The 27,715-nt window shown below is 37.1% G+C and overlaps 1 protein-coding gene across 1 annotated transcript in view; it reads right to left on the reverse strand.

The window, feature by feature from the left end:
- The window catches only part of IARS2 (isoleucyl-tRNA synthetase 2, mitochondrial), a 67,752-nt gene that overhangs the window by 26,330 nt on the left and 13,707 nt on the right, over nucleotides 1–27,715 (reverse strand). The window contains exons 3-12 of the mRNA XM_086694717.1: nucleotides 20,869–21,028; nucleotides 19,666–19,814; nucleotides 19,533–19,582; nucleotides 19,342–19,451; nucleotides 18,696–18,786; nucleotides 18,246–18,361; nucleotides 14,120–14,289; nucleotides 10,122–10,212; nucleotides 8,712–8,863; nucleotides 6,462–6,622 (exon numbers count right to left, since the gene is read on the reverse strand). Of these exons, the coding sequence (XP_086550843.1) occupies nucleotides 6,462–6,622; nucleotides 8,712–8,863; nucleotides 10,122–10,212; nucleotides 14,120–14,289; nucleotides 18,246–18,361; nucleotides 18,696–18,786; nucleotides 19,342–19,451; nucleotides 19,533–19,582; nucleotides 19,666–19,814; nucleotides 20,869–21,028 (1,250 nt within the window). The remainder of the gene's footprint in view (nucleotides 1–6,461; nucleotides 6,623–8,711; nucleotides 8,864–10,121; nucleotides 10,213–14,119; nucleotides 14,290–18,245; nucleotides 18,362–18,695; nucleotides 18,787–19,341; nucleotides 19,452–19,532; nucleotides 19,583–19,665; nucleotides 19,815–20,868; nucleotides 21,029–27,715) is intronic.

Genomic DNA, 27,715 nt, shown 5'->3' on the forward strand with positions numbered 1-27,715 from the left:
CTCTTGCTTCAGTGAGGAGGAAAGTTTGATTTTGTTTTTCTTTTAGTTTCCCTAATACTTATTAAAAATGAGGGGCGCCTGGGTGGCGCAGTCGGTTAAGCGTCCGACTTCAGCCAGGTCACGATCTCGCGGTCCGTGAGTTCGAGCCCCGCGTCAGGCTCTGGGCTGATGGCTCGGAGCCTGGAGCCTGTTTCCGATTCTGTGTCTCCCTCTCTCTGCCCCTCCCCCGTTCATGCTCTGTCTCTCTCTGTCCCAAAAATAAAAAAAAAATAAAAAAAAAATGAAAAAATCACACAATGTCATCTACACTAATGAAAATAATCCAGTAGTAGTCAGTTTTTAAAATCTAATTTCAAAAAAGCTGTCATAAGTAAAACTACACACTTTTAAAAAAATAAACCAATATTTTCCCTCATAACACATGCATATGAATCTGGACCAAAGAATAATTTTTTCAATGTATTCAAAAGAAATATGAAACATTTTATTTTATTTATTTTTTAATGTTTTATTTTTGAGAGAGAGAGACACACACACACACACACACACACACACACACAATGTGTGTGCAGGGGAGGGGCAGAGAGAGGGAGACTCAGAAACTGAGCTGTCAGCACAGAGCCTGACGCGGGGCTCAAACTCACGAGCCATGAGATCATGACCTGAGCGAAGCTGGATGATTAACAGTCTAAGCCACCCAGGTTCCCCAGAAATATGAAACGTTTTAAAAAGGGAGAGAAGAAGCTCTGCCTCAATAATAGGGCAAATCTCACTAGTATTTAGAGCAAGACTTGCTTCCCTACATTATGAAATATAAGAATATCATGAACCAAATATATTTTAATAAGCATTATGCTCTGCAACTCAGTTCCGTCTCGAGATCTTACAACACTATATTACATGTATTTTTGAAAACAGGAAAAGACGCTAAAGACAATTCTGGAGCTCGGGGATAAAAACTGAACAAAATTTATGATAAGAATACAGACGTCAAAGACAACACCCTCACAATCCAAACAAATCAAAATTTAAGTGCATGGATTTGGTACCACAAAGTAAGAACTTTCTCTTGATTTGTACTCTGAGTCTCTGAATAATCTTAAAAAACTGTGGCAGAGAGTTTTAAAAACACAATTTTCAACAAAAATAAACCTACCCTGGCAACCTACAGACTTGAGGTTAACTATCCTAGATTGTAAAATAAAGATAGATTTAACATTAGTTCAAACCAAATCTGGAAGGATAACTTGGAAACAAAACAAAACAAGTGAATGCTACACTAGTGCTTAAAGGTGGTCATTGTCACTAGAATACTGTAGCAAAAACCTAGAACAGTCCAATGTCCTTGGTGGGCTGCACGGATTGGATTTTCATTCAGAGGGAACCAGGCGACCATTAAGAGCTAAGCCAGCATTTTTAATGGCTGTATACTCAGTCTTCCAAAACCAATTTAGATTATTTCTTTCTATCACCATGTTCCTTTATTATCAACTATATGAGACACCCTTATATACCTGTCTTCGTATAAGAGATGTTCATCTTCTTATTTAAGGATAAATATTTTGGAAGTATAGTTTGTTCATAATGAAACTGAAATTATGCTTCAATGAGTTTTTAAAACAATTTTAAACAATATTTGTTTTAAAAACAATAAACGTATCTTAGTGATAGTGAATATTCTTCAGGAAAAAATACAAGGAAAAGTCAAAATCTGTCTTTGGAAATTTAAGAATTCTTCCCTTGTGTTAATAATATCCTATACTTAACACAAACACGTGGTTAACTTATAACCTAAAGATCAGTATAAATTACTGTTGATAAAAGTGGGTGAAACCACTTATCACTACATAATATATGCTTCCATTTTAATGCTGCATTTCATAAAGCAATAAATCCATCATAAAACTTTGTACTTTATGCAAGGGCCTTATCTAAACACATGTATTACGTGTCCCTCCTTAGGTTTCAACCAGTGAAAATCCACTAGGTTGTATGAGCAACTGAAACACCATCCAATCATTCTGAACTTTGATATCGACTGTGCTGAAGGCTTATTTAGCACATTATCAGAAATTAAGCAGCATTAGGATTACTAAGCAAGGAAGAAACCTGCTGTCATTCCACTGTCTCCTGTGCTTTGTCTTTATTAAAGGAACAATATTAAGGCCTATAAGACAACTCTTCTTCTGCAAGTTACTGGAATAAGAATGAGGTAAGAGGCTAAATGTTTCTAATTTATTTACTAAGTTTATAAATTTATTCTAGAACACAGTGAAATGTGAAGGGGGGGATTCTATTTTTAATTTAATCCTACACTTATGTATTATAGGTGACAGGAAACAATTTTGGAGAATTTTTTAATTGAATGATTATAAAATTTTTTCACCAAAATGGTCATTGTTATATGAGCAAGAGGGAGGTAGAGCTAGCACTCAAAGTGAACTGTAAATTCCTTGACTATTTCTAGTAAATTTCTCATAGGTTCTAGAAATCAAGGGCTAAATTTCCTAAATGCATAGATTATTGTATTAATAGTGAATTGATACAATAATCTGAAACAGAATTTAAAAATTTTTTTTAATGTTTATTTATTTTTGAGAGAGAGAGAGAGAGAGACAGACAGAACACAAGCAGGGGAGGGGGAGAAAGAGGGAGACCCAGAATCTGAAGCAGGCTCCAAGCTCTGAGCTGTCAGCACACAGCCCAACGTGGGGCGCGAACCCACAAACCGTGAGATCACGACCTGAGCTGAAGTCGGAAGCTCAATGGACTGAACCACCCAGGCGCCCCTGAAATAAACAAAATTTAACAACTTCTTTTCCTTCCTAGGTAGCAAATGCTTCTAAATGTTACCTTTGTATTATGTTAAAAAGTATTTGTCTTTATTAACTAGGAGTAGATTTCTACCTAAATTATAATGGCATTCTATTACAGATTCAGAAAAATCAATGATGTTAAGGTCAGAAACGCAATTATATCTTGAGCAAATACAAATGTGAATATGAAGTGCAGATGAGAACATTAATTCAAATCCAAGTTAAACATCAGAGTTTCAAATCTACTAGTCTCTAACCTTATTAGCAATGTGAATCAATCAAGATTTTCTTCTGTGAAACAAGTATACTTAAGACTTGAACTTACAGACTTTGGTCCAGAAAAGCAGAAGGAATGTTCTGGTATGCTTACTGGGGTTATCAAGTGTAACAGCAACTCCATGTGGACTGTGTACCAATGTCCAGTGGAGATGCTGTTACTTTTGATGATTACCAACTCACTACAATAGAAAGATCTATCCAAGAAAGACAGAAAATCGTGGTCACTTGATTCTGACTTGATTAAGGAGGGAAAAAGATAAGCCTTCACGCGGTCTTAAAAAAATTACTTACAAGTAAGTAATTAAGAATTAACATCTATCTTCTTACATTAAGTGCAATGTCACACCAAGGAACCAACAGTGGAGGAAGATTAATCTTGGGTCATCACTCAGAAATGGTGTACAGGAAAATGACCTATGAACTGACAGACAATTTGGCTAAGTCTGTCTGTCATTTCTGTAGGCCAATATTCTGTATATCTCTTCTACTTCAAAATCAGAATTCAACTAATATGATGCAAGCAACACAATGGGAGATGCACAGAAAAAAATCTGCAACATAAGCATGTATCGACTGTAAGCAGAAAATAAATAATACCTGATGAAAATCTGCTTGTGTTTTTCTGACAAAGCTCACATTTATTTCACCTGGCTTAGTGACCAATCGACCTATGTACCGTTTTATTGTCATTATTGTCAAATAAACTAATTTCCTCTTCTTACTAATATATACATATGTCCACCTCCATCACTTCAAGGAAATTCCCTAAAAATCTTGTTCTCTAAACACTAAAAAAACCCCAAAAAACGAGGAACAATGACAACGGCTTATACACATTCCTTAAAAGAAAACTGTACAGTGTGGAATTTTAAATAATACCTGTGTAAACTTATGTCAACTTTAAGGTATTAGGGTATCAGCAGTCTACATCTGACCAAGCTCTCAATTATAAGAACAACATGGGCAACACTATTTAGCCCAAAGAGCCTTGGCTCCAATCTGTAATAATACTGACGAAGTCTTACAGTGACTTCCTGGCCTCCAACCTCTAGCTTTTCTTCCTAAAATATACTCTCACTCCTCATGCCTATTTAAGAATTTAAACTGCTTAACCTAGTATTCAAAACTCACTACAATTTGCCCCCACAAACCTCTCTCAGCACTTGACTTTCTAAAACCCCCCTCAACACGGGACAGTCCCATTATGGCTCCTATACATGTGCTATGCTTTCCCTGCTCCACACCCTCAGCTGCTGCTAATTCCTCCACTTGCAAAATACTTTCCTACCTAATCCTCAAGGCCCTACTCAAATGCCGCATCCTCTGTGAAGAAAGCAAATGAGCTGTTTTATGGCGATATTTGCCCAAGGCAGAACCTGCAGTTCTTCCCTGAGCCATGTTGCCATAAGGTGTCAGGTTCCCCATGAAACAGTGACAGAATGTATATTTCAAATTGACAAAGAACTTCTACACAAAAAACACTAAGAACTACCTAATATGTGGCTATCGATGATTAAAACACACAAACAAACAAACCCACTTTAATCAACATTCAAAAAAAACCCTGAAACACATGCATTCATAAAAGGACCACCTAAAGAAATACTGATAACATCGACGATGAAAACTAGGAACTTTTTACAAAAATTCTGATGAACCCCAAAGTAGAAACATGCAATTCTACGTCTACAACCTCTCGAACTCCCCATCATTACTTAGTGGCCTCCATGCCCTCAAAAACCTTATTGGATCCTCAAATGATAAAATGTGAAAATATTTATCAAAATGGGCTCAAACTTTTCATTCATGTTAAAACATAACTTAGTAAAATTTCCATTAACCAGATTAAAACAAATTACTCAGGGGTGCCTGAGTGGCTCAGTCAGCTGAGCATCCAACTCTTGGTTTTGGCTTGGGTCACGATCTCAGTTTGTGAGTTCGAGCCCCACGTCAGGCTCCACACTGACAGCCCAGAGCCTGCTTGGGATTCTCTCTCTCTCTCCCTGTCTCTCCCCCACTCGCACTGTCTCCGTCTCTCTCAAAATAAATAGATTTTAAAAAATTACTCAAAAAAAAAAGGAAAACTTAGGATGTATTCTTAAAAGGAATGATTACTATTTCCCTGTCCACATCTGTTAGTAAAAGCTATACTGAATACCGAAAACCTCCCTAATGTACTAGAAGATAAACTAGCCAGACTGTTCCCTCATGAAAAGCAGGGACAATGTCAGTCTATACACTGCCTCGAGAAAAGTCTAGTGTGTGGATTAGGAAAAAAATCTTTCCACTGTTTAAGTTTCTCTACCCTGCACTGTCGACTATGTCCATGTATTATCTTCTCAAAAGAAAAAAAAGAAAAAACCTTAAAGAAAAGAGAAGAAGCAGTTGGGAAGGTAATCATCACTAAAATAAACGTTAGTTTTGTGCATTTAACTATGTAACAGTTTCTTAAATTTTAAAGGATCTATAAATCATTATACAATGTCATTTCTTTTAAATTTTTTTTTTCAACATTTATTTATTTTTGGGACAGAGAGAGACAGAGCATGAACGGGCGAGGGGCAGAGAGAGAGGGAGACACAGAATCGGAAACAGGCTCCAGGCTCCGAGCCATCAGCCCAGAGCCTGACGCGGGGCTCGAACTCACGGACCGTGAGATTGTGACCTGGTTGAAGTCGGACGCCCAACCGACTGCGCCACCCAGGCGCCCCTACAATGTCATTTCTATTCAAACAGTAGCCTGAAGTAAGAGAGGGACTCTGATTCCTAAAGAAAAACTGCATACTTGGATCCCCTCCTGAACGCTGTTCATCTTTGGATTCCTGACACTGGATTCTAGCACAATGCTAGGCACACAGTCAGAAACCATGGATTCCCACAGAAAAACTATCAGAGCCTCTGCTTCTAAGTATCTATACTGAAAAACTGTAGCTGTTAAAATTTCAACCACGTGAAAGGATCTTTGTGAAATTATATTTTATTCCCCCACCAAAGACTGTTATTTTATAATATGTGATTTAACATATATCAGTTCTCAACAGTCCACTAATTTTCTACTTTTGAAGAAAACACAGCTCACGTTAAAATGCGGGGAAAAATTGGGGTACCTGAGTGGCCTGGATGGTTGGGCATGTGACTCTTGATTTCGGCTTGAGTCACAACCTCATGGTTCACGGAACTGAGCCCCATATGGGGCTTTGTGACGACACTGCGGGGCCTGCTTGGGATTCTGTCTCTCCCTCTCTCTCTGCCCCTCCCCGGCTTGTTAGCTCTCTCTCTCTCTCTCTCTTTCTCAAAATAAGTAACACTTAAACAAAATGTCTCCATTTAAAAAAAAAGCTGAAAGAAATGCAGAAAGAGTTCTACCTGTTGATCAAGAATTCATCTTTTGTCTTGTGATGAAACACAGGGATTGGAACACCCCAAACTCTTTGCCTTGATATACACCAATACGGCCGTCTGTCCATCGTTTCAACCATGGCATTCAGTGCTGATCCAGGAATAAATTTCACTTTTTTTAACAATTCCTGTAATTGATGCACAAATCACATCCAGAGAGAGTAAGCAGAACATATTTTCCACAACTTCCACTATTTATTCTCATAGCTCTTTATTTTGGATGTTTATAGTCATTTACATGTCTCCCTCCCCATACCCAAAAAATTAAACTAAAAAACAGATTTCAGAGTAAATGAAGCAAAGTTAAAAGAAGGCCACAAAGGATCTAATAAATAACACTGAGAACAGACTTCACCTTTAGAGGATGGGACAAGAGATTTTCTACTGATTTCCAAACACCCTAGATCAAAACTGGTAATACTAGGGTTAGTAGAAGTATTATACTTAGTTAAACCACAGTTAAAATACATTCAAACATGACTGCAACAATAATTTTTAAGTACTTACTTAAAAAATAAGCTGTTTTAGGCTGATAAACAAGGGCTGCAATATAACCTAATTTCACATACTATGGTTTACAACACAGAAAACACTCTGAAAATCACACTTTCTATTTATTTGCTCTCTCGCAAGAACTTCCTCTACCTTCAGCCCCCCAAAAAGTTGTTTTTTATTTCATTTCATTTGTCAGTTACCAAAAGATGAGTTATATAAGAAAAATGTTTGGTAATAATCTCAAGAAAGGACAAATACGTCAACTTCATTTTTAAGAATCGAGCCATTAATTAAGCATTTTTCTGCTTGCAGAGCGATTTAAATATCTTCCTCACTTAACCTCAACTACAAGAAATCCCCTCCCTCGAAACCTACTGGAAGAATGGCAACATATGCGATTCAATTTGATTCACCCTTGGTTTGAAAATCCAAGAAATATGAATACAGACTGGATATTTGATTTTGTTAAGCAATAACTATTACTTTTATAAGATGGTAACAATGGCATTTGAATTATGTTTAAATAGTCTTTATCTTTCAGGTATACATACTGAAATATTTATGAAGACATAAGGCCTGAAATTTGCTTCACAATAATCCAATGGGTGGGGAGTGAAAGGAAGGTGGTAGGAGGGGTGCAGACAAAATAAAATTGGCCAGAAGGTGATTAATGTTGAATTTGGGTAGGAGAAGCATGCAGTACATTATTCTATTACTGCAATGAGAAACTGAAAATTATCTGTGAAGGAATCAAAACCAAAATGAAACAAAACATGAGGCTCCAGCATTCTGCATCAGACTTAGATGTTCTTCAATCAAAAATCTGTGCAGAGCTGAAGTTACAAAACTTAACATTTACAACAAAGGAAAACAGGCTTCACAGGAACGCAAACAATAAAACAGTCCGTACGATAGTTGTCCACTCTATACAAACACAGAAAATGTAAACTGCTTGCCCGGCTTTGGCAAGGGCTTCAAGTTGCCAAGTCAACAAATAAACCAACTGATTACAGTTATATGTTAAGATGAAAGCAGTAACATAAAGTATCTTCATTATCAGCCTGGCTAACAAATATATATTTGAGCTCTTTCATTCAACAGAATTAAGTTGTTTACAACACACACATACACACACACACACACACACACACACACACACACACACACAGATACATATACTATGTGGTGAATGAAAGAGCTCAAATATATATTAATATTTAGAATACCCATTTTAAAGTCTTTGTTAAGTCAAAGCAACAATTTTTTGAATGGACTGCAATTTCAATCTTAAGGAAGCAAAGCGTTTTTAAAGAGTTTTACTGAAATGTTTACTATGTGCCAGACACTGGTCTGGAACCCTCATTCACTTACCCCACGAGGTAGGCATTATTATCAACTTTATATAGATGAGGAAACTGAGGTTCTGAGAGGCTAACCACCTCCTGAACTCACATCTGTCCTAACTCTATATTACTTTCACTATACTGGGCAGGAAATTGGGGCATGTCACTTAACCTCTTTAAGCCACATGTGTATAATGAAGGAATGGAAATCCAAGATCCTTCTAAATCTAAAACTATAATTTTATGAAACCAAATCACATCACCAAATCATAACAGCAGCAATCCCTTCTATTCCCCAAATCCTACTTCAACCTCCCATGCAATCCTTTCATACTGAGGGAATTAAAACCCAATGCTCACAACAGGATGTCTCGTATACCTTGGCTGTAGCCTTGATATCCGTGATATTTACAAACCACTGCTTGCTGGCACGAATAACCACTGGTTTCTTAGTCCTCCAGTCATAGGGATAGCTGTGTACCAATTTCTCCTCTTTCAACAAATGTTTTGAAGCCTGAAGCATCTTTATAACTTTGAAAAAATCAATAACAAATTACATTAGAATTAAAAAGTACTATGAAAATCCTAATAGCTCTGTAATTCCCAAGGAGTACTAATCTGAACCAGTAGGTACCAGTTGGTAAGAGTAGCTACAGAGGCATAATCTGGGAATCTCTTGGCAAAAAAAAGCAGGGACTACAAAACCTTAAGTAGACTCTAAATTAAGCCATTCCCATGGCTCTTCATTCCAAAGGAAAGATAAATAGGATATATCTAAAATTCTACGTTTGAAATTCATAGCCATAATCTTTCATACCATGAATCTTAAAATGGTCTCCAAAGAATCCAAAAGAAACCAGCTATAGTGGGTTGAATTTATCCCCCCAAATGATATGTTCACATCCTAACCCTTAGTACTTGTGAATGTGACCATATTTGGAAATAGGGTCTTTGCAGATGTAATCAAGTTAAGATGAGGTCACACTGGATTAGAGTAGGCCCTGAATCCAATGACTAGTGTCCTAATAAGAGGGGAGGATAGAGACACACAAGAGCAAAGGACTTGGGACAACGGAGGCAAAGATTAGAATGATACCAAGGAAAGCTAAGGATAACCAGAAACCACCAGAAGCTAGGAAGAAACAAGGAAGGATTCTTCCATAGAGCATTCAGAGGGAGCAAGGCCCTGCCAAACCACTGATTTCAGACTTCTAGCCTCCGGAACTGTGAGAATAAATTTCTGTTGTTTTAAGCTGGTAGATTTATGGTAATTTGTTACAGTAGTTCTAGGAAAGTAATACACCATGTTTAATTAGCCTTAGCCTTAGTGTGGGCGAAGAAAGGTCTTAACAGTACCTGGTCCTTGGGTCTATAACTATAAAAAGTCAAAAAGACAAGTCAAGGCTGGAGGACCCCGAAGATCATAGTACATAAACAGCGCTGCACAGGGGATCAGTGATTTACAAGAGGGTTAGAAAAACAGTAGTGTCTGATACACGGTCAGCACCTAGCCTCAAGCTTGATTTTATTTCTCCACAAAACTAATACAGCCACAGCCATAAAATAACACCACTCCCTGTTGAGTGCCCTGCTTTGCTTAAACAGAACAATTTTAAAGCAAAAGATGAACAAGTCCCAACTTCCATTTTAAACCATGCAGTAAAATAAAATACAATTTCAGATTTTTGTTTCTAATGAGAGTGTAAGATGGGAGAAGAGCCAGCAAAGCTTACTGCTGGCTGCTTTTCAGAAAGTATCTATTTATCATAATAACACATACAATACTCACCCACATCTGTTCCCTCTTCAAGGACAGCCTTGTTTTCAAGTTCAGGACCTGCAACTTCTGTGAAAACTCCATCTTCATCCACTAAACAATCCTACAAAGGGTTATTTTCAACAACAAAGTACCAAGATATTTTATCTTATGACAATACCTGGCAAAACAATCTATATAAAACATATCAGTACAGTCTTTCACTGCATTGAAAATCTGGATACTTCTTGGGGCGCCTGGGTGGCGCAGTCGGTTAAGCGTCCGACTTCAGCCAGGTCACGATCTCGCGGTCCGTGAGTTCGAGCCCGGCGTCGGGCTCTGGGCTGATGGCTCAGAGCCTGGAGCCTGTTTCCGATTCTGTGTCTCCCTCTCTCTCTGCCCCTCCCCCGTTCATGCTCTGTCTCTCTCTGTCCCAAAAATAAATAAACGTTGAAAAAAAAAAAAAAAAAAAAAAAAAAAAAAAAGAAAATCTGGATACTTCTTAGTTAATAGAAATTTGTGGATTTACACATTTAAACCACAAAAGGCAAATGTCTTTTTTGTTTTTGAGACACAGGGCGCGCACAAGCGCACAAGCAGGGGAGGAGCAGAGGGAGAGCGAGAAAGAGAATCTTAAGCAGGCTCCATGCAGCGGAAAAGTCTGACGCAGAGTCTGATGCAGGGCCTTGATCTCACAACTGTGAGATCATGACCTGAGCCAAAATGAAGAATCAGATGCTTAACAGACTGTACCACTCTGGCATCCCAAAAGGCACAATGTCTTATTAAAACAAATACCTGAAGTTTAATTAAAAAAAAAAAAAAGTAAAATCCTCAACAAAATATTAGCAAACTGAATCTAATAATACATTTTAAAAAAATCACACACCGTAATCATTTGAGATTTATTCCTGTATGCAAGTGTGGTTTAAGATTCACAAAACAACCAACGTGGTGTCACATCAATAAGAGAAAGGATAAAAACCATTATGATCATTTCAACAGATGCAGAAAAAGCATCTGACAAAGTATAACATCCATTCACGATAAAAACCCTCTGTAAAGTGGTAGAGAAAACATACCTTAACATAATAAAGCCTGTATACGAAAAACTCACAGCCAACAATGTACTCAATGGGGAACAACTGAGAGCTTTTCTCCTACGGTCAGGAACAAGACAAGGAAGTCCACTCCCACCACTTTTATTCAACATAGTACTGGAAGTCCTAACCATAGCAATTAGACAACATAAAGAAATAAAAGGCATCCAAATTGCTAAGAAAGAAATAAAACTCTCATTATTTGCAGATGACACGATACTATATATATAAAACCTTAAAGACTCCACCAAAAAACTGCTAGAGCTGATAAATGAATGCAGTAAAGTCACAGGATACAAAATCAATGTACAGAAATCTGTTGCATTCCTATACACCAATGATGAAGCAGCAGAAAGTGAAATTAAGAAACCAATCCCATTTAAAATTGTACTAAAAATAATAAATTATCTAGGAATAAACTTAACCATAAGTGAAAGACCTGTCCTCTAAAAACTGTAAAACAGTGATGAAAGAAATTCAAGATGATGCCAAGAAATGGAAAGACATTCTATGTTCATGGGTTGGAAGAACAAATATTGTTAAAATGTCTATACTCCCCAAAGCAATCTACAGATTTAATGCAATCCCTATCAAAATACCAACAGCATTTTTCACAGTAGAACAAAAAATATTAAAATTTGTATGGAACTATACCTAAGACTTCTAACAGCCAATGCAATCTTAAAAAAGAAAAACAGGGGCACCTGGGTGGCTTAGTCGGTTAAGTGTTCACCTTTGGCTCAGGTCATGATCTCATGGTTCATGAGTTCAAGCACCACATTGGGCTCTGTGCTGATAGCTCGGAGCCTGGAGCCTGCTTTGGATTCTGTGTCTCCCTCTCTCTGCCCCTCCCCCTCTAATGCTCCGTCTCTGTCTCTCTCCCTCTTAAAAATAAACATTAGAAAAATTTTTAAAGGGGCGCCTGGGTGGCGCAGTCGGTTAAGCGTCCGACTTCAGCCAGGTCACGATCTCGCGGTCCGTGAGTTCGAGCCCCGCGTCAGGCTCTGGGCTGATGGCTCAGAGCCTGGAGCCTGTTTCTGATTCTGTGTCTCCCTCTCTCTCTGCCCCTCCCCCGTTCATGCTCTGTCTCTCTCTGTCCCAAAAATAAATAAACGTTGAAAAAAAAAAAAAAAAAAAAGAAAAATTTTTAAAAAGAAAAACAAAACTGGAGGTATCACAATTCCAGATTTCAAGTTATGTTACAAAGTGGTAGTAACTGTATGGTACTGGCATAAAAATAGACACATAGATGAATGGAATAGAACAGAAAACCCAGAAGTAAACGGACAATTAGATAGTTAATTAATCTTCGACAAAGGAGGAATGAATATACCACGGGAAAAAGTCTCTTCAACGAATTTTTCCAGTTGGACAGTTACATGCAAAATTACGAAACTGGACCACTTTCTTCCACCATACACAAAAACAAACTCAAAATGGATTAAAGACCTAAATGTAAGACCTGAAATCATAAAAATCTTTGAAGAGAACATAGGCAGTCACCTCTCTGACATCGACTGCAGCAACTTTTTTCTAGAGAGGTCTCTTGAGGCAAGGGAAACAAAAGCAAAAATAAACTATGGGGACTACACCAAAATAAAGTTTCTTCACAGAGAAGGAAACAACCAAAAAAACTAAATGGCAAAATACTAAATGGGATAAGGCACTTGTAAATGACATATCTGATAAAGGGTTAGTATCCAAAATATATGAAGAACTTATAAAACTCAACACCGCAAAAATAATCCAATTAAAAATGGGCAGAAGACACGAACAGATATTTCTCCAAAGAAGACATCCAGATGGCCAAAAGACATGAAAAGATGCTCAACATCACTCATCATCAGGGAAATGCAAATCAAAACTACAAAGAGGTATCACTGCACAACTATCAGAATGGCTAAAATCAAAACGCAAGAAACAGCAAGTGTTGGCAAAGACAGGGAGAAAGAGGAACCCTCGTGCATTGTTAGTAGAAATGCAAACCCGTGCAGCCACTGTGGAAACAGTATGGGGTTTCCTCAAAATGTTAAAAACAGAACTACCCTATAATCTGGTAATCACACTACTGAGTATTTACCCAAAAACTTTCAAAAAAAACACGAATTCAGGAGCGCCTGGGTGGCTCAGTACACACACACACACACACACACACACACACACACACACACACACACACACTGGAATATTATTCAGCCATAAAAAAGAATGAAATCTTGCTATTTATAACAACACGGATGTATCTAGAGTATAATGCTAAGCAAAATAAGTCAGTCAAAAAAGACAAATACCATATGATCTCACTCATATGTGGAATCTAAGAAACAAACAAAAGGCAAAAAGAGAGAGAGACACCAAGAAACAGACTCTTAACTACTGAGAACAAACTGATGGTTACCAGAGGGGAGGGGGGAGGAGGGGATGGAGGAAATAGGGGTGGGGATTAAAGAGTACACTTTTGATGATGAAAAATAAAATAGTTTTTTAAAAAGTTAAATATACTAAAAATACCTTTAACTTGGTCTCTATTAATGTCCAGATCAATTGTAATGTACATATATCGTGCTGACTTTGGGACTCACTTTTAACTAAAGGAAAAAACTCCCTAAGTAACTGACATGTATAACATAAATTTAAAGAGGACTGTTTAAAAACAAACTGCTCTTTCAAACAGAAAGAGAAAAAATTCTCCCCATTTAATACGTATTTTTCAATTCTAATTCTGTGCTGATTTTGTGTTAATTCTCCAAAATCTTTCTCAATTAGTATGAATTAACGAGGCATTAGGGTACTGAACAAACCCGAGCATTTCACAACTTAATTTTGACAAAAACGATTGCTTATCCCCAAAACATAAAGATGTTAATTAGGATTTATCACTTTAATTCTACAAAAGCAACAATTAAAAAGGAAAGAAAAGAGGAAAAGTACCGTGGACAGGTTGTGTTGAGAAGCTACACTGTAATCTTCCATACCATGGGCTGGGGCTGTGTGAACCAACCCTGTTCCTTTTGTCATGGTCACATGATTTGCAGGTAAAAGAGGAGAGGCTTTACCAGGAATTAAAGGATGAGTACAAGTACCATTTTCCAAATCTACACCTGTGGGGAAAAAAAACCATAATTAAGAATTATCTTAAGTAACAATGTTTCTACCTCTTTAAGAGTAGCAAGAGAGTAGCAAGTGAAAAGTGCAGGATCTTCCAGGCACCTGGGTGGCTCAGTCAATTAAGTGTCCGATTCTTGATTTTTGGCTCAGGATATGATCTCATCATCGTTGAGAATGAGCCCCATGTTGTACTCAGCGTGGAGCACAAAGCCTGCTTGGAATTCTCTCTCCTGTCGCTGCCCCTCCCCTGCTCATTCTCCCTCTCGTTCAAAATAAATAAATAAACTTCAATTAAAAAAAAAAAAAAGAGGGGTGCCTGCGTGGCTAAGTCAGTTAGGCTTTTGACTTTGGCTCGGGTCATAATCTCACGGCCCATGAGTTCGAGCCCCACATCGGGATCTATGTTGACGGCTCAGAGTCTGGAGCCTGCTTCAGATTCTGTGTCTCCCTCTCTGTCTGCCCCTCCCCTGCTCATGCTCAATTTCTCTCTCTCTCTTTCTCTCTCTCAAGAAAAATAAACATTAAAACAAATTAAAAGAAAAAAAAAGAAAAGTGCAGGATCTGGAACAAGACTGGCCTCAAACTTGGCTTCCCTTTTTACTTGCACTGTGACCTTTAGGAACCTATAGTATGTAGAAAATTACAGTTCCCACCTCAGAGGGTTGCCATGAGGATAAATTGAGGTAATACATTTTAAGTATTTGGGGGCACTTAGCACAATAACTGCCACACAGTAAATGATTTAAAATATTAGCAATTATTGGGGCGCCTGGGTGGCTCAGTCGGTTAAGCGTCCGACTTCGGCTCAGGTCATGATCTCGTGGTCTGTGGGTTCAAGCCCCACATCAGGCTCTGTGCTGACAGCTCAGAGCCTGGAGCCTGCTTCAGATTCTGTGTCTCCCTTTCTCTCTGACCCTCCCCTATTCATGCTCTGTCTCTCTCTGTCTCAAAAATAAATAAACATTAAAAAAATTGAAAAAAAAAATAAAAATAAAATATTAGCAATTATTATAACAGACAACACAAATGAGCCCAAGATTTCTCTAACTTATGTACAGCTATGCACCTTTTGGAATATAAGGACAAAGAAATTAGAACAGATCAATGACCAACAGGTTCTAACACTATCTCTATGGAAATTAACTGTTGTTGCTTTTCATGTTACCCTAAAAAGGTAAGAGATGATAAATAATACCTAACAGTCAGTAGGTACCTACCATGTACTGGGTTCAACATAAATTCTTACTTCATCTTCATAATACTACCAAACACCTAATATCATCTGCAATTTATAAATCAGAAAACAAGAAAATGTAGGCAATATGCCTGGTGTTACATAGCTAATAAATGACTGAATCCAACTTCCAAAGCAAGTATGACTCTAACATTCTGTATAACCCCAGCCCTTTTAATAATACATCGTATCCACCATCTGTCAATTTTTCCACACTATCAGTAATGTTTCTCACCTTTACTGCCTCTTGAGTTGGATTCTATAAATTAATCTTTCATATGCTCTAAAAACAACAGAAATAAATAAGTCCCCAAACTTTAAAAAGATTACCTGGTTCTACTTATGTATTTACCAAGATGTACTAGGTAAGTCTGTTAAGTCTATCTACTCTTCAATAATTAAAGAAATTTCAATGGTCCCCTTACTCCTAAGATCTTCCTCACAAATCATCCTTCATCTTTCTAAACTAAATAATATTAACTTAAAAAAAAAAAATCTGTCCTCACAGAGCAATGTCTCCACTTTTACGATCCTTCCTTTCTGGCTGTAGAGGAATAAGACGTAACCGATTCAATATCACCAAAAGAATACAAATCTTTTACCTTTAACATTTCATAGATAGCCCTGTTGCTGATTTCATTTTGATTACAACAGTATACGAATAAAAAGGCTTGAGAAAAATTAACATTCCCTTATAACTGATGGCAATGAACTCCCTTTTCTGAAAATAAATCACAAGTTCTCCTCACTGTTGGACTTGGATGATTTGGCATTTTATTCCTAGAAAATACTTTAATTACTAGGAAAAACTTGAATACTTCAGGATACATGTTTTCCAAGATAATTCATAATGCTGTCAATGAAGAGAATTGTTAATATTGATTTTTTCACTTTGAATCCTTTCTTTAAGTTACATTTGCAAGTAAGACAAGTCCCTGTGACCCTATGTTGTACTTCTCAAGCATTTTTAGTATGGAAATGAAAGGTTTAGGGCAAAGTAAACTTCACCTATTAACCTTCCTTTATCTCCATCCTTAGCATATCTGCCACTCAATATTCTCTCTCCTGTCCCAACAAAGATCTTTGGTCAATAAGAAACAATTTATATTTTTCTGTAAAGAAAAGCTATCCTACACAAATTATTACATTTTAGCTGTTCAACATTCCTACCACTTTAATAAGTTAATAAGCTATCCGTCATCAGTTTATTTGCCACAGATGAGAAGTGTACCTACTCCTCTAAAATGTGGTGTCTCAAAATGGCAACCCAATAATTCTCTGACATAATAATTTGAAACAATTATCCAATCTAGAAAGATGACCTTAAATTTAACCTGAGTACTTTCAAACACCTCATGAGAATGCCATTTAGCTTCTGCAGCAACATCTAACTTTTCAGTGAAATCTGTACTACCTTCTGTGCTTAAAAAAGGGATAGGAGAGGGTTATGGGGTAAAGAATATGCTGGATCCTCTAACTTACTTACGGCACCAACAAGGACCAAATGGTATTAAATACCAAACATTTTGTAGCTTCTTTCCTGCTTTTGACATAAAACCCTCTTATTTTTGTTAAGCCCGCTTCAACTTCTAATCGGCCTGCACCTAAAATGATACATTTAGGTCTATGGCCATACCACCCTGAACACGCCCAATCTCGTCTAAAATGATGCATTTAGAGGGCTTCTTTATTTGACTAGACAATCTTTCTATTTCGGGGTATCTCTACTCATCCTACTCATGTGATTTTTCTCTTTAAGTAAGAAATTCAAGAAATGCAAAGATGTATCATCCCTAAAGATAAAAGGTAATTTTAAACTTCCCTAGATTTTGGGGTGCCCTGGGTGGCTCCGTTGATTAATAAGTGTCCAACTTTGGCTCAGGTCAGGATCTCACAGTTCGTGAGTTCAAGCCCTGCATTGGGCTCTGAGCTTTCAGGAGCCTGCTTTGGATTCTGTGTCTCCCTTTTTCTCTGTGCCTCCCCTGCTCATGCTCTGTCTCTCTCTCTCTCAAAAATAAACAAACATTAAAATAAATTAAAATAAATAAATGGACTTCCCTAGATTTTAGTAATTATATTTCAAAATCAATCAATACTTCAGAAGTTACAAATTACAGCTTACTAAGGATTCTTTTGACAGAAGAACAATCTCAGGAATAATTTTCTGAATTTATTAAATTTCCTCATTAAAATCATATACCAAAAAATAAACATATTTAATTCCTTCCCTGTGTCTCTGATTAAATCAGATAACAAGAATTTTTGGTGACTCAATTTTGAGTAAAATTTTATTTTTTTGTTTTTAATTTTTAAGGAATTTTTATTGTAAGTAGGCTCCATGCCCAATGTGGGGCTTGAACTCATGACCCTGAGATCAAGAGTCACATGCTCTACTGACTGAGCCAGGAGGCATCCTTTGAATAAAATTTTAAAAGGATACTTGTACATTCTACATTGTACAAAGGACATTTATCTAATTTTTCATTAGGTATTTACCAGATATACTGTTGTGTTTTTGTTAATGTTCATATTTTCTAGACTCTTATCACATTTCATATATATTTTCCTTCAGTGTAATCAATGTGAAATATATTCTACAAAAACAGAGGCCATATCTGTTTCAATTTACAATGAGAAATGTTCAGCCAAATACTAAACTCAAATCAAATGGATACTCTGATGACTGTGATGGTCAGAGTTTCTATAAATCTTCACCTGAAAATGTTGAAATAACTTCAAGTGTTGTTTCCAAAACAGAAGCAATGGATGTTACTTTATCTGCAGCAAGTATGTACAGGTCCCCAGATTTGGAACATTTCACAACAGCATACCTAAAATAAAATTTTAGGAGAAAATTACTAATAATGAAAAAGAAAATCCACAGCTATTTTAAATGTTTTACATCATTTTAGGAAAACTAACTTCAAAATTAAAAAAAAGCACTACTTTCAAAGAACTTCATCCCTTACATTTGTTTTCCAAAAAAGCTGCACGTGAGGTCTTAAATGGAATCATCTAAAGCTTAATAAAACCTATATGAACACAATAACTATGTTATAATTCACCGAATTTTAAGAGAACAATGATGAAATAAATCCAACATAATGCTAATGATGAAATTGCTCCTATTTGTGGATAAAACAAAAAATACAGCAATAAACTTACTTTGAGTCTGGCATATAACAAACAGCTTGATTGGCAGGAATTGTCCAAGGCTGGGTGGTCCAGACTAAAAAACTAACAGGAGATGAACCATCTGTGAAAACAAAATTTTAATTTTTTTTTTTTAATGTTTATTCATTTTTGAGAAACAGAGAGAGACAGAACATGAGCGGGGAAGGGGCAGAGAAAGAGGGAGACACAGAATCCAAAGCAGGCTCCAGGCTCTGAACTGTCAGCACAGAGCCTGACGCAGGGCTCTGACGCTTGAACTCACAAACTGTGAGATCATGACCCAAGCTGAAGTTGGACGCTCTACCGACTGAGCCACCCAGGCACCCCTGTGAAAATAAAATTTTAAATATGCTACAGGGGCGCCTGGGTGGCGCAGTCGGTTAAGCGTCCGACTTCAGCCAGGTCACGATCTCGTGGTCCGTGGGTTCGAGCCCCACATCAGGCTCTGGGCTGATGGCTCAGAGCCTGGAGCCTGTTTCTGATTCTGTGTCTCCCTCTTTCTCTGCCCCTCCCCCATTCATGCTCTGTCTCTCTCTGTCCCAAAAATGAATAAACGTTGAAAATAAATAAATAAATATGCTACCAAATGTTACAATTCTGTAACTTGAATAAATTTCAAGCAATGAATAAATCTTACCTATGAGAGATACCAACTTGGGAGAAGGTTTCAAGAGAGGGAATTTTACATATATTGAGCGACTGACATGTTCAGGATTATACTCAAGTTCTGCTTCAGCCAATGCAGTCCTAAGGTTTAAGAATATTACATATAAATATTTGAAGGCCTCACAAAATTCTCCACTTTCACTACCAAAAACACGTACATACCTTGATGAAGGAGACCAAAACACAGGTTTGTAAGATCGATAAATCAAGCCCTATGAAAGACAAATACATATGAAAGCTGGAATTTTGTTAACACATAATGTAACATACTCAAAGAAAAAAAATACTTCATTACCTTCTCATACATTTGGTAGAAAAGTCTCAACTGTTTGGCCTCATATTTTCCATCAAATGTATAGTAGCAATTATTCCAATCCGCCATTATTCCCCAACGAATAAATGCTGATCTCTGTTTCTCAATTGCTGCTTCAGCAAATGATCTAGCTAAAAAACAAATTTAAGAAAGACAAAAAAAAAAAGCATCTGAAAACCAATAAATTCAAACTCTTTTTTTTTAATGTTTATTTTTTTTTGAGAGAGAGAGAGCGAGCGAGTGAGCGAGTAAACAAGCCGGGGAAGGGCTTCCAGCGCAAAGCATGATGTGGGGTTCAAACTCACGACCGTGAGATCATGACCTGAGCCAGAACCAAGAGTTGGATGCTCAACCAACTAAGCCACCCAGGAGCCCCAGTAAATTCAAACTCTTAAAGATGGTTTAGTATGTAGGTCTCTAAAAGCAGGTATTGTACATAGTACACACTACAAAATGTATACAATAGGGAAATTATTTTGAAAGTTAAAGGTGTCCAGAAGATAACTAAAACAAATTCTAGAATTAATTAGAATTTCAAAACTATTCTTCAGACTTTATACAATGAACTTTACATTTAGAAAAAATAAACTGGAAAAATTATTTTTCGTATTTCTTAATTTGGGAAAAGGTAAGAGTAATTTTTATTTCATTATACACAGAAAAAGTAATCAGTACATCTAGTTTAGGCCATTAACACGAAGATGTTTCACAGTGATGTCAAAAATCTTCACAATCATATCTAAATGTATGATAATTTAAGAACAGAAGATTCCTCCCTCACCCAGCTACTAAAGGATCAAATAAGAGATTAATTTAAAAAATATATACGCATTTTAGAATTGACTTTTAGTCTAGCACCTGAAATAGGTCAACAAACTCCAGCTAGGAAAGTAAATAAAAACACTGAGCACAATAATTTCACAAAATATGAACATCAAAAAATTGAAAAATGTACGTGGAAATGCTCACAAACCTTTCCTCACTCTCTGAATGTAAGTTCTCACAAAAGTCACTTAAATGAGATCTGAATTTTCTGTAACAAAAACTGGTTTCTAATAGATACCCTTATAACCAAAAAAACCAAAACCAAAAAACAACAGAAAGTCTCTTTGATTAAGTCCTGACTTTTCCTAGGGACCAGTGTTTATGAATAACCATTTTAAAAAAGAAATAGGGATTATTTACCTTTTTCTCTAATTTCTACAGCTGAAAGATTCTGAGCTTTTCCACCAAGTTCTGACAATACTTTTATTTCAATGGGTAACCCATGACAATCCCAGCCTGGCACAAAATGTATTTTGGAACCTCTCATCATATGGTATCGATTGGCTATATCCTTCAAAATCTGCAAAGATAAAATGATAATCATCATTCACACATAAAGCACGTGGCCTACCATTATATTACTTTAATATCATTGTAAAACACTGGGAAAGCCCAATTTTAAAAAGATTTACATAAACAAAATAACCTATTAAATCTGTTAACTCAAGTTCTACATAAACACAAAAGTAACAGATATTTGAAGTTTAAAAGTGCCATTAACTCCAGAAAACAAATCACATAGAAGGTTTCAAAGTGAAAAACATTATGCCCAGAATTATTAATTTGTCAAGTTGGAATATGCAGAAAAGCAGGCTATACCACCTTCTTAAGAAACAATTTTGACTTCTTAAAAACCAGAGGGTAAAAGTAAGTCAATTATAAATTTCCTTTACTCATACTAAAAACATTAACATGAAAAATCCAATATCATTTATATTCAGCTTAGAAATAGTATATAATCAATGCAGAATTTATAATGCACCCAGAGTATGGAATATCACAGTTAACTCTTTCTTTCATTGACAGAACCTTTATTAAAACACTAGACCTTCACTAGGTATAGTTCTATAACTGATTTCTCTTCTTAGTTCATTTTAGATACTAGAGGGCAGCCTTTTAAAACATGTATTACCATTACAAAATGGAAGATCAAAGGCAAAGGATAGATTTGGCTCCAAACTCAATTTCCTTCTTCCCGAAAGGAAATAATGCAGTCATCCAGAAAATTACTTCCTCCTTTCCACATTTATCAAAATTAGAAAAGATATTACACATTCCTCCCACACCTTCCCCCACTTAAAACTCTAACTCTCAAACTTCTTACCTAGGGGCAAGAGGAAGACCTGTGATCTGGGTGGTTATCACCGGACATAAAAAGTCACCTAATTACATGCACTTAAGATTTGTGTACTTTACAGTAGGTATATTATTTAAATCAACCAATATATAAATAACCCCCTTCCCATTTATTCGTTTTTGAAATTATTTTGATTATCTGTCCCTTCCCAGTAAAATACAAACTCCTTAAAACCCCATCTGTCTTCTTCACCAGTAAACTCCCAGCATTTAGAATGGCGTCTAGGGGCGCCTGGGTGGCGCAGTCGGTTGGCGTCCGACTTCAGCCAGGTCACGATCTCGCGGTCCGTGAGTTTGAGCCCCGCGTCGGGCTCTGGGCTGATGGCTCAGAGCCTGGAGCCTGTTTCCGATTCTGTGTCTCCCTCTCTCTCTGCCCCTCCCCCGTTCATGCTCTGTCTCTCTCTGTCCCAAAAATAAATAAACGTTGAAAAAAAAAAAAAAATTTAGAATGGCGTCTAGCACCATTCTACAAATATTGGTTGAAGAAATATTGGTTGAATGCATGCACATATGCTCTAGACTGTAATGTCTTATATAGTAGTCACTAGCCACCAGTGGCTACTGAGCAATTGAAAACATTGCTAGTTCAAATTGAGATGTACTGTAAATATAAAACATATATCAGATTTCAAATATACAAAAAAAGAATGTGAAATATCTCAAAACAAGTTTTAGAGAGGCTGTATGTCAAAAGATACCTTAGATATGTTGACCTAAATGTAATATTAAAAGAAGGTTCATCTGTTTCTTCTGACTTCTTTTTTATGGGGCTACTAAAAAGTTTTAACTTACCTATAGAGCTTACATTGTAGCTTGCATCATTTCTAATGAACAGTGCTGTTTTTGATCATATTAACACAATAGAATCATTTGGGCTACTAATTAAGAATGTCCCTATTAAGGAAAGGTCTATGTGAAGCCTGTGGTAAAAGGAACAGCAGGGACGCAGTAAGAATGTTTTACTAGTTCCTCAGTATCAGATTACGCTCCTCTCCAAACAAGTTCCTCCGTTATGTTTAAGAACCTTCGGACCCTTTTGCTCATGATAACCCTGTCCTCATTTTTCCTTTTGTTTTTCATTTTCCTTTCGTAATATTCATCTATTCCTTTATTTAATAAACAAAGTTTTGAATGCCTACTATGTGCTAAGAACTGTTCTGGGAACCTAGAGTAGGATAACAAACAGGGTCCTTCCAACGAAGGAAGACAGAAAATAAATACACTCATATTAAGAAAAAAGCAAGGTAAAGGTCAGAAAACAGCATGTGAGGTGGGGGAGGTGGGGGCGGTGGTACTATTTTAAAGGAAGGTCAGTAAAACCTGATGAGATGGCATCTGCACAGAGACATGAAGAAAATGAGAAAGTGAGTCATTTGAGTATCTGGGAAGTGCATTCCATGGCAAGAAAGCCAGCAAGACTACACAGGGTATGTCTGAGGAAAAGCAGGAACTGTTCCTCCTCCAGGTCTTTGACGGAACCTCCAACTATGCACATAAGAGATGGATTTGCGTGGTGCCTCAGGTTTTTAGAGAATAACTCCTTCTCTACCCTCAATCCGTGTGGAGCTCACTCGCCTCTATTCCAGCCCAAGGGTGAACACATAATCCATTGTGGCCTTCAACATATTCTATCCCCACCTCCAAAATGACTGATTCAGGGACAGACCTGTGCCTCAAATCAGGACAAGGAGATTCAATTCCAGAACTTTTGTAAGAATTACTGGGGAAGAGAAGATGGAAGAATGTAAGCCTGTAAATGCTGGGAAATGTGTGGGGTGGAAATGGGGGTATGGGGAGCATCAAAGGGGGATACCATGCTTAAGAGTGAACCACAAAGAGAAACCAACTCTGATAGTATCTGAGTCCCTGGGTCCGGCCATGAAAGGAGCTAGAACTATCTCTGAACTCTACAAGTAAAATACCTAACAAATTCTCTTTTTTGCTTAATCCCGTCAAGAGTTGTCTTTCTATCCCTAAGAACCCAAACAATGTGGAACAACAGAGTTTTGTTTTGTATTTTTGTTATTACAACTTATGATCTTACTGGGGATACTAAAAACAGGAGATTAGACTATCTTTCTTAAAGTGTCTTAATTCTTTGAGCATATGCAGCAGAAAGTTCCACAAGACAAATGGATAAATAATAAATGGACAAATTTTTAAATATTTAAAACAGAGAAAACAACCTAAAAGGAGTAACTTTAAAACAACGATAATACCTCTTGAAGCTTCTGTGTGATAAATAACAAGACTATATTAAAATACACAAGACTAGTCCAGACACCTATTTTATTGATCGGAACCAGATAATGCTGCACTATATTCCTATCTGGGAGAGCAATGTGTTCTTTGACCTTTTTTAAAATTTTGACTATTCAAACACATTGACTTTCCAGCGTTATTTTTTAGCCATTAAGTACATTAAAATTTTTTAAAAATATTTTCTTTGCTGTTTGTGATTATAAGAGTAATACAAGTTCTTTCAAAAAAAAAGAGTAATACAGGTTCCTGTTTTAAAAAAAATTTAAATGGGGGGTGACTGGCTAGCTCAGTTAGTAGAGCACACAACTCAATCTCATGAGTTTGAGCCTCACGTTGGGTATGGAGCCTACTTTAAAAAAAATGCTATAGAAATAACAAATATTAGATTTAAATTGTGTGTGCGTGTGCAAAATTAGATTCTAATGTAACACTTTTAAAACTTGTTTTGGGGCGCCTGGGTGGCGCAGTCGGTTAAGCGTCCGACTTCAGCCAGGTCACGATCTCACGGTCCGTGAGTTCGAGCCCCGCGTCAGGCTCTGGGCTGATGGCTCGGAGCCTGGAGCCTGTTTCCGATTCTGTGTCTCCCTCTCTCTCTGCCCCTCCCCCGTTCATGCTCTGTCTCTCTCTGTCCCAAAAATAAATAAACGTTGGAAAAAAAAAAAAAAACTTGTTTTACTTCCTTCACTTAATAATATTTGTACATCTCTCACGTCAGTACAGAAATATCTACCTGATTCCTTTTAAGATTCCATATACTTCATTACCAAGATTTATTTAATCAAGTCCCATTAAGGACACTCAGTATGGGCTACCAGTGTAATACAGCATTAACACAAGACGGTTAACGTTTTCCTTTTACATATAGCACAGTCACTTTTTCTAGCAAAATTTCAACCAACCAAAGTGCCATCAGAATAGATGGCTCAATAATCAGAACATAGATAGCCCCAAAATATATCTAATTTGTATGGTTTAAGAGGAGACAGAAACATGGCAAGGACATAAATGTACTAGATACATTTCTGATTAGATACATAACTGATTTCCTGTCAGGAAAATAAATCAATTTAGGTCATCCCTACCTCTTGACATCAACCTAAAGAAATTACAAATGGATTAATAGTAATAATAACATTAATAATCAACATGAAAATCCAAACATATACAAGTAAGAGACAAATTAAAACATTTAGAGATTACATTTGTCTTTCTAATCAGTAATACATACTCAAATTGGCAATAAAATTCAGTGTCAGTGGAGTACAATAAGGCAAGTTTCCTAAGTCGCCTGTAATATAAAAAGTGATATAATCTATTGAAAAGTAATTTACCAATAGGTATCCAGAAATTCCTGTCTATTAAACTAACTCAAGGAAACAATCTGAATTCTTAAGTTGTAGGTATAAAAATATTCATTATATCATAATGTTATACAGTCATGAAAACACCTATATAGGGTATTATAACAATTTCAAAATACATTTATGTCAAAAATATCAGGAAAAAAAAGCAAGACAAAATCTATTCATAAAAATATTATCATTAACTATTTTTTTAAATATTAAAACTAAGGAAATACCTCAAAAAATGTTAAGGGCATTTACATTTGTTTGATAGGATTATGATAATTTTAACTTTCTTTTTTCAACTTTTTTGTATTTGCCAAATCCACATTTATAACCAAAGAAAACAATTAACTTTTAAAAATTTTCAAAATGTACCTCCCACTTCTTAAAAGATGGAGTAAATTCTTCCCAGTAAATAAAAATTTAAAACACTGGACATTATATATAACACAAACAGAAAGGTAAAGAGAAGGCACTAAGGACCTTAAGACCAAGAATGGACACAGTGGTGAGTTTCCAGGGTTTTGATTTGCCTCATAGATTCTAGACGTGGACACAAGAGGCCAGCAACCTGGAAATGCCGAAGGCTACAGAAGAAAACCCATCAAAACCTTTTTTCCCCTCTGTCTCTAGCCAAAACACCAGGAAAGGGACAGCCTAACTGCTCTTCTCCAGTCAAGCACCACAAAAAAATCTGTGGCCTCAATTACACTCCTTCAAGCAAAAGCTGAGTAAAAAGCCTAGATTTCCACCTTTGCAAATTTGTCACGAGGCACCCTAAGCCCTCCTCCCCTGTCAGGATGGTGTGAGAGAAAATCAAGTAGCGAGTAGGACCCACACCTCTGCTGGGTCGTAATGAGACCCCGGTCTGCAGCGGCAGTGGAGACCATGTAGGGAGCCTGGACTTCATTCCTACCCAGCACCAACAAGGCACCCCCACCTGTCTCCCACGGGGGTGTTCGAAGGAGGCTTCGTGCAGAGTGGGGATGTTCACCGCTGCCCAGTGGTAACAAGGCCACCTCTTCCTCCCCTGGTATCAGTAGTGGCCATGCGGGGAGCTAGCACTTTCTGGCCAGCAGTGACAGCCGAGGTTTGGGGGGAAGCACAACTTCCACCTGGCGGAGCAGTAAGAAGGAGCACCCCGCCTTCGTGTTAAAAGAGGCTGAGTGGGGAAGCTGGACTTCCGTCCCCTCCTTGTAGTAGCCAGACAGTGACCCCCCTGCCTCTGCTGGAGAGGTGTCAGTGAGTGAAAGCTGCTAAAACAGAATGTTTAAATAAGATCCAGGCTCTCAAAATACACAAAATGTCAAGGTTTCAATAAAAATTCACTCATCATACCAACACTAAACATCTGACACTGAAAGAAAAAAGACAGCAGACAACACTGAGATGACAGAGATGTTAGAACAACCTGAGAAAGATTTTAAAGGAACCATGATAAAAATGCTTAAGCAAACAACTGTAAGCACAACATGAAAAATATGAAAAAATAAAAAGCCTCAAAGAACGTGTAGAGATAAACGGTATTTTTTAAATTGAGATATAACTTAGTATATCAAATGTAAATTTTAAAAGTGAAAGATAACTCAAGTGACAATAACTTCAAAAGTGAAGCAGTAACTGAAATAAAAAGTTCAGCAGATGGGCTTGACTGCAGAACGGAGAGGACAGAGACAGGAACCGCTAAACCACGACTGAATGATAAACTACTCCCTCTAAAAAGCAGGGTAGAAAAAAAAGGCAGGGAAAAACATGAAAACCAGGGAACTGTGGGACTATCACAAAAGACCTAACACAGGTGTCACTCTGTCCTGAAAGGAGACTTTTTCAGCCAGAAATGGAAAACTACATGAAAAAATAATGGCCAGAAACTCCACATGTTGGTCAGAGACATAAACCTACGAATTCAAGAAACTAAATGATGTCCAACATGAAAAATCCAAAGAAATCCACACCGAGAGTCATCATATCATTAAACTTTTGAAAATGAAAATGTCTTTAAAAAAAAGAAAAGAAAGAAAATGAAAATGTCTTTTTTTTTTTTTTAATTTTTTTTTCAACGTTTTTATTCATTTTTGGGACAGAGAGAGACAGAGCATGAACGGGGGAGGGGCAGAGAGAGAGGGAGACACAGAATCGGAAACAGGCTCCAGGCTCTGAGCCATCAGCCCAGAGCCCGACGCGGGGCTCGAACTCACGGACCGCGAGATCGTGACCTGGCTGAAGTCGGACGCTTAACCGAC

This window comes from Puma concolor, chromosome E4, assembly GCF_028749965.1.
Source record: "Puma concolor isolate L17-30 chromosome E4, mPumCon1.1.hap2, whole genome shotgun sequence".
In the NCBI taxonomy this organism is placed as follows: Eukaryota; Metazoa; Chordata; class Mammalia; order Carnivora; family Felidae; genus Puma; species Puma concolor.